The sequence below is a fragment of the Urtica dioica genome, chromosome 4 (assembly GCF_054948205.1).
Source record: "Urtica dioica subsp. dioica isolate 48M chromosome 4, U.dioica_male_clone48M_v1_H2, whole genome shotgun sequence".
Classification (NCBI taxonomy): domain Eukaryota; kingdom Viridiplantae; phylum Streptophyta; class Magnoliopsida; order Rosales; family Urticaceae; genus Urtica; species Urtica dioica.
In genome coordinates this window covers 8391704-8397703 of record NC_142759.1, presented here as the reverse complement: position 1 = coordinate 8397703, position 6000 = coordinate 8391704, and the positions used below count along the sequence as shown (strand labels likewise).

The following is a 6000-nucleotide window of genomic DNA, read 5'->3' as shown; positions in this document are numbered from 1 at the left end:
ACAAAAAAAACCCCTCAATTTTCATTTTTACGATTTGAAACAAGGTGATGACATAAACTATGTATTCGGTCTCTAATAGCGCGAAGGAGATGAAAGAATGAGCGTATAAGTATGACAATACAAAAACATTAGGCGTATATGCGTCACCATTATTTTCTCTACAGCCCTACAGGCATTCTACCATCAAGGCGGCGGAGCTATATTCTAAATTTAGGGGGCTAAATTAAATTTTTTTCAGAGGGTACTAACTTGTAAATTCTCAAGGTAAAATATGAAGAAAAAAAAATGAAATTTGAGTAAAAAATATAAAATAAAATTTTTGAGGGGGGCTTAAGCCCCAGCCAGGCCTTTATTGCCTCCCATCCAAATATGATAATATTGGTAATACCGGGTTATCTCTGTCTGAAAAAAATGGCTATACAAGTATGAAATATAAAAACACAAAGTATTTATGCACCATTGCCTCCTAAAAAAATCAGGAGAAATTTATTGTATTGTTCTTATTGACGAATGTGAGAACCATATTGCCAGCCCATACTTTGACACTCCCAGGTTTATATAATAATTTACAAGCAAAAAAGTATTTACGTAATATAAATTAGGAATTAAACGCGTGTAAAATATTTCATAAAGCATACTTCCCTATGAACTTGCCACCAGATTGTGCATGAAGTCATCGCCAAATATCCCAGATCGTGCATGTACATAATGCCGAGAAATTTCAGGTTACTTGGACCGACTTTAGCATATCTCTCGACAGCTACAATATTTCCCCTATAGTTCTAAAGAGAGATCGAGCACGAGAGACTACGCACTTTCAACTCCCGATTCACCCTGTGCATGTCTCGCAATAGTGTTGCGGATCATCGCTCAACGCTCCAAATGAGAATCGAAGCCTTAAAGTGCATATTTACAGAGAATTACTTGTAGAACACGGGCAACCCGAGTAGCTACAATACTAGCTTTCTAGTTTTCAATTTCAAGATCAAGTTGTAACCGGTGTAAGTTCATAGGTGAGAACATATATGCATTAGGGATGAAATCCATAGAAGTATATAACGTCAAGAAAAAAAAAATCTTGGAAAAAGTAAGCCAGAACACAGATAGATGGATAAATAAAATAAGAGTATCAAAACTTGGAATCCAGTCTGAAGCAATTTCAAGTTCAGTAATAAACTAAAATTGACAACTGACCCTAATTTTGAAGCCACCACGAAGATCGTTTTTTTTTTTTTTTTTTTTTTGTTGCTTCAGCTTTTGTCTAGTTTGGATTATCAATAACCACGAGGCGAGATTTAGTGATCAAACTCGAGCCCTCTTGGTACTGCAACCAGGGCACTTGTACTGCTTGATGTGCTCGGCTTTTGCGGGCGTGATCTTCACGCATTTTCCATGGAACCATCTCTCGCACATGTCGCAACAAATCCAAAACTCGTCCGCTCCGTAATTATCTCCACAAGCCCCGCAATTGGCGCCTTGCTCTTCGTCCTCCTCTTCTTCTTCTTCCTCTCCGCTTTCGTCCTCGTCCTTTGGTAGCGGTGACAACTTCGGACCTTTGCTATTATGCGACTCTGACTGGCGAGACTGCAGTGATATATGGGAAAAGTGTAAAAATTACAAAAATATTAAATAAAGATGAAAAGAAAAATTTAAAAAAAAAAAATTGAGAATATTTGTATAGACCTTCCCGCCGGATTTGCTTTTGCTGTTATTGTTTGCAGTAATGGAATGTGGTTGCTTGACAACTCCGGTCACAACCTCAAATACCGTTGGAAGATCATTGATCATCTGGAAAAGCCTCTTCCTGTGCATTTCCAACAACATCAAATCAACATCCGCTCTGATTTTAGTTAAATGAAATATAGACAAAGTCGAAATTTATTTATTTTCTTTTCTTAACAGGGCTTTATAATACTTCCAACTCTGCATGAGCACAACCTAGACTTCTCATTCAAGCGTTCATAAAGTTCGACCAAAATTTCTCATATAAAAAAGGATCATCACCGAATAACTCGACAGAGCTAGAAAGAGCTATGGAAGGACGGACATAAACTGATCGTGAACAAATCGAAGCTCAAGCTTTTTTCCTTGATGTGATCAGTCAAATTGTAGAAATAAGTACTTTGTCGATAAATATTATAACTGAAATTTAAAAAATTTGCATCCTCAAGTGGCAACCAGAAGCGACATGATCCACGTCCATTAATAAATTTGATGGAGGTATATTTTCTTCCTTTAAAGGATATAGTTTATCATAGGTAACGATTGTGTTTTTGAAGGAAAAATATGAAATAAAGAGGAAAAGAAAATGACACGACATAGAACTCTCTAAGGGGCAGTATATTAGATATAATTCACCGAAAAGAACATATATCTTCCAAAAATGATTTTTTTTAAGGAAACAAGGGACTTTTTATTGAACGGGCAAACCGAAAAGATACAAAATAGGCCAATGGGTACAATCAGAAAAACACTCGGCCAACTCTCAAAACCCAAAACACTTGGCCAGAAACAGAGAAAAAAAAAAAAACCACACAAACCAAATAAAATAAAATGAATAATTACTTAAAGTGATCGTTACTTCCATATAAGCAAAGTATCCACAAGTAAAATTTACTAGATAATATACAATAATTAACAAAAAAAAAAAAAACAGAGAACGAAAAAAAAAAAACAACTGTTGGCCAATAGAAGAGTAAATGAGAAAAGAATGTTCTCCAGAAACAAATATATAAATCCTCAGCAGAGAAGTGTGGGATTTCAAAATTTCAGCAAGTTCAAAACAAGCCATCCGAATATAAATGATTAATCGGGATTCAACAAACTAGGAACCAAACGGCATAACAAAAAAAAAAAGTACATCGTCAGGGGAAAAAAAATTAATGTAAAAAAAAAACACATAGAAGATTAGATTAGGCATGATTACCTTTCATTCTTACCAAAACCGAATCGAGCGCCAAAGTAGAAGGCAACAGCGAGCAACCAGGAGTCACTGTGGACCGCAACGAGTGACAGCCAGTCCTTCTCTTGCATTCCGTCCCTCGCAAAGTTTATTCCCAACGCCGGCTCTGGAAGCTCCGGAGGCACTTCTTCAACAGGCAAGTTCACTAGCCATGTTTCGTTCGGAAGCCCATACAGGCACAGATTCTCCTTTTCTGCCCACAAAATGCACGGCCCTTTCAGTTTCCATCATTTAACTAAAAACTATACCAAAACCGTTTAATCCCACCAGAGCGGGATAAAATATGACACGGAGACAATTCAATGGTTTATATAAATTAAGCAAAAGAAACAGTGGGAATTATTGAGAAGATAAATATGGAATAGCAAGAAACCAGATGCTATATCAAATATCAATGACAGTCTCAAATTCACATCTAGTATTGCTGAGAGGCTGGCCACGTATGAAATGGACCTGTAGATTCGAAACATGTGAACCTAGAAACAAGAAATCGCAAGCAATAAACTCAAGAAATCAAGACTTCTTTCGCATTTCGGAATTCCCTAAGCCTAAAAGCTGGGAATGGGATGGACATTTTTTCTTCGTTTGCTGAATTGAGTTGGAAATCGTTTGAATGATAGTTTGGGGCTTCTAGTGTGTATAGTCATATCATGTTTGGAAGTCAACGAGCTACAGGCATTGGTCAACAGGCTAAAAGCTCCTGGCAGGAAGTATTTTGAATGTGACGATAATCTGATAGATAATTCAATAGTTTAGGGAAGAAGAACAAGAAAACAAAAAAAAAAAAAAAAAAAGCAAAAAAAAAAACAACCAAGAAACCAGATGCTGAAGCAAGATTTCATCCAAGAAGTAACCGAGCGAACAGGAATTTATCGAGAAGATGTATACGAAATATAAAAAATAAGATAAAAAAAAAAAAAAAAAAACACCAGATGCTACATCAAATATCCAGCAATAAACCAACCTGGATCGCAGTCCTGGTAGAACTTCTCAACATCTGCACAAAAAACAAAGAAAAACAAAAATTCAAATAAAAGAGATTGTGAGACAAGAAGACTAATTAGAGAAATTATAAAATAAAAAAAGTAGAGAGAGAGAGAGAACCAGTAGTGAGAGCTTTCACCAAGCCCGAGCGTCGGCCTTTGAAATCAAGGAACACCTCTTCAACGGTTCGAGGGTGTGGTGCAGCAGCTGTTTCCATAGCTCTCTCTTCTCTTTTCGTCTTAATTGTTTACTATTAACAAAACACAGAATTTCCAGAAACAGAAACAAAAACCTAAATTCTAACGTTTCAACGAAAACCTGAAGAAGACTATAAATATTAAAAAAAAATAATGGAATTCCCAAAACACCCCGCTTGAATCGACCAATTTTACCAGCGCAGCGATATAACCCCTTCCACTGAAAAGACCCAATTCGGGAAACCAAAAAGGCCCAAAACGTGAAACCCCAGGGATTTATTCGAACAGATTCACTTTTTATTGCTAATTTTATGCGATTTGAGGGAGAGATGTGACTTTTTAGGGTTTCTTTTGTACGGTTTGTTGCTTAACGTCAACTGCAGAGGTTAAAATGCCGCCGAGCCACACTCTCTCTCTCTCTCTTTCTCTCTGTTTTATAGGCACCAAACACCTCTCTCTCTCTCTCTCTCTCTCTCTCTCTCTCCAGCTCTCACTTCGTATATGCTATTACGGAAATGTCCTCAAAACGTTTTCGTTTTTTTTTTTCCAAGTTTAAACGGAATACCTGTACTACCTATCCATTTTCTGGAAATGTTTTATTTGCCCATAAGTTCTATTATTTGTTACAGAATCACCCTCCGGGTCTGCTCTGTTTTTTTTTTTTTTTTTTCTTTTATGAAACATTTTAAATTTTGAAGGTTATTCTTATACTCTTTTAGGCATTTTGCCATCCCCTGGACCTTTGGTACTCCCCCAATCTAAACTTGCTTCCTTTGCATAAGACTACTCATAGTTATCCAAATAATTTAAGAAAAAGTTAGACATTTGGTCAAATATTTAACTTAATTATCCAATATTTAGACAATAGTCCAGCCAAAAAATATGTATGTATTATACTATAGCATAATTAAGCATGAATTATGCTATATTTTTAATATTTGAATAGTCAGACTATAGTCATTCGATTTTGAAAAAAGGGTTGACCTATTTTTTTTTAGCGGTATGCATTTCTGCTCCAATCTACATTTGTTTTCAAATCAATGACTATTTTTAGTGTAAAATTTTATACAAATGTGAGACATTTTTAAGAAGAAAAGATGGAAGAGGTATAAAAGCCCCACATTCTCAAACAATCATTCTTTTTTTTTTTTTTACATTTAGAAAAAAAGTTGTTTATGTGTTTTGGCTCTATTTAAGTTTGTTTATTGTTTATAATTTCAGTTATATGAAAAATAATCTCAAATAACGTTTTACAGTTTAAAAAAGGGTAATTAAGCTAAGTAGCCTCCTGAAAATAGCCAATTTATTTTTAGCCAACGTTTCTGTAAATAAGTGGTAAATAGCCCGGATGATTTATTAACAGCCAAAATTTGACTAGACTACCCTTTTCTTTTTCCCGCCCAGTTTCGTTATTAATCAGCTAAAATATTTCGTTATTAATGCTCGCGAAAATCTAGGAAGTAATTAAAACCGTGTAGATGCGTTCACACACAACCGCCCACATTAATTTCCATAAAAAAAAAAGAAGAAGAACCCCAAACGATAATATCCTCTCACGAATCTGTTGCAGCGATTTCTGCAGACCTCGAAGACGAGTCCATCGCAGATGGAGGCTGGTGCCCGAGCCGCGCCTGAGAAGGAGATCCTCGACCGGGTCAAGCTGGAGTGGCTGGCGACGCACGCGAGGGAAGCCGCGACCGACGATGGCGGAGATCGAGTCGCGTCGGACCGTCGGAGAGCGCGCGCGAAGGAGATCGCGACCGGCGATGGCTGGGAAGCGCAGATCCGAGCGTCCACGAGCGTTGTTGAGCAACCACGAGCCGATCCAAGATCCAAGCCGCGAGCGACGCGCGAAGG

General features: G+C 37.0%; 1 protein-coding gene across 2 annotated transcripts; it reads right to left on the bottom strand.

Annotated features, from left to right (window-relative positions):
* Positions 1-1012: 1012 nt before the first annotated feature.
* Positions 1013-4574, bottom strand: LOC149400056 (PHD finger protein Alfin1-like). Of its 2 annotated transcripts, XM_089611371.1 has the most exons (6): positions 4339-4574; positions 4067-4196; positions 3927-3959; positions 2927-3155; positions 1684-1804; positions 1013-1584 (listed from the first exon to the last, which is right to left on the bottom strand). In XM_089611371.1, the coding sequence occupies exons 2-6, from the start codon at positions 4161-4163 to the stop codon at positions 1303-1305; spliced, it is 762 nt and encodes a 253-aa protein (XP_089467497.1). In that variant the 5' UTR covers positions 4164-4196; positions 4339-4574; the 3' UTR covers positions 1013-1302. The 2 variants fall into 2 exon arrangements, with proteins under 2 accessions (XP_089467497.1, XP_089467496.1); XM_089611370.1 differs by lacking the exon at positions 4339-4574 and having other exon boundaries at positions 4067-4312.
* Between the last annotated feature and the right edge of the window lie 1426 nt (positions 4575-6000).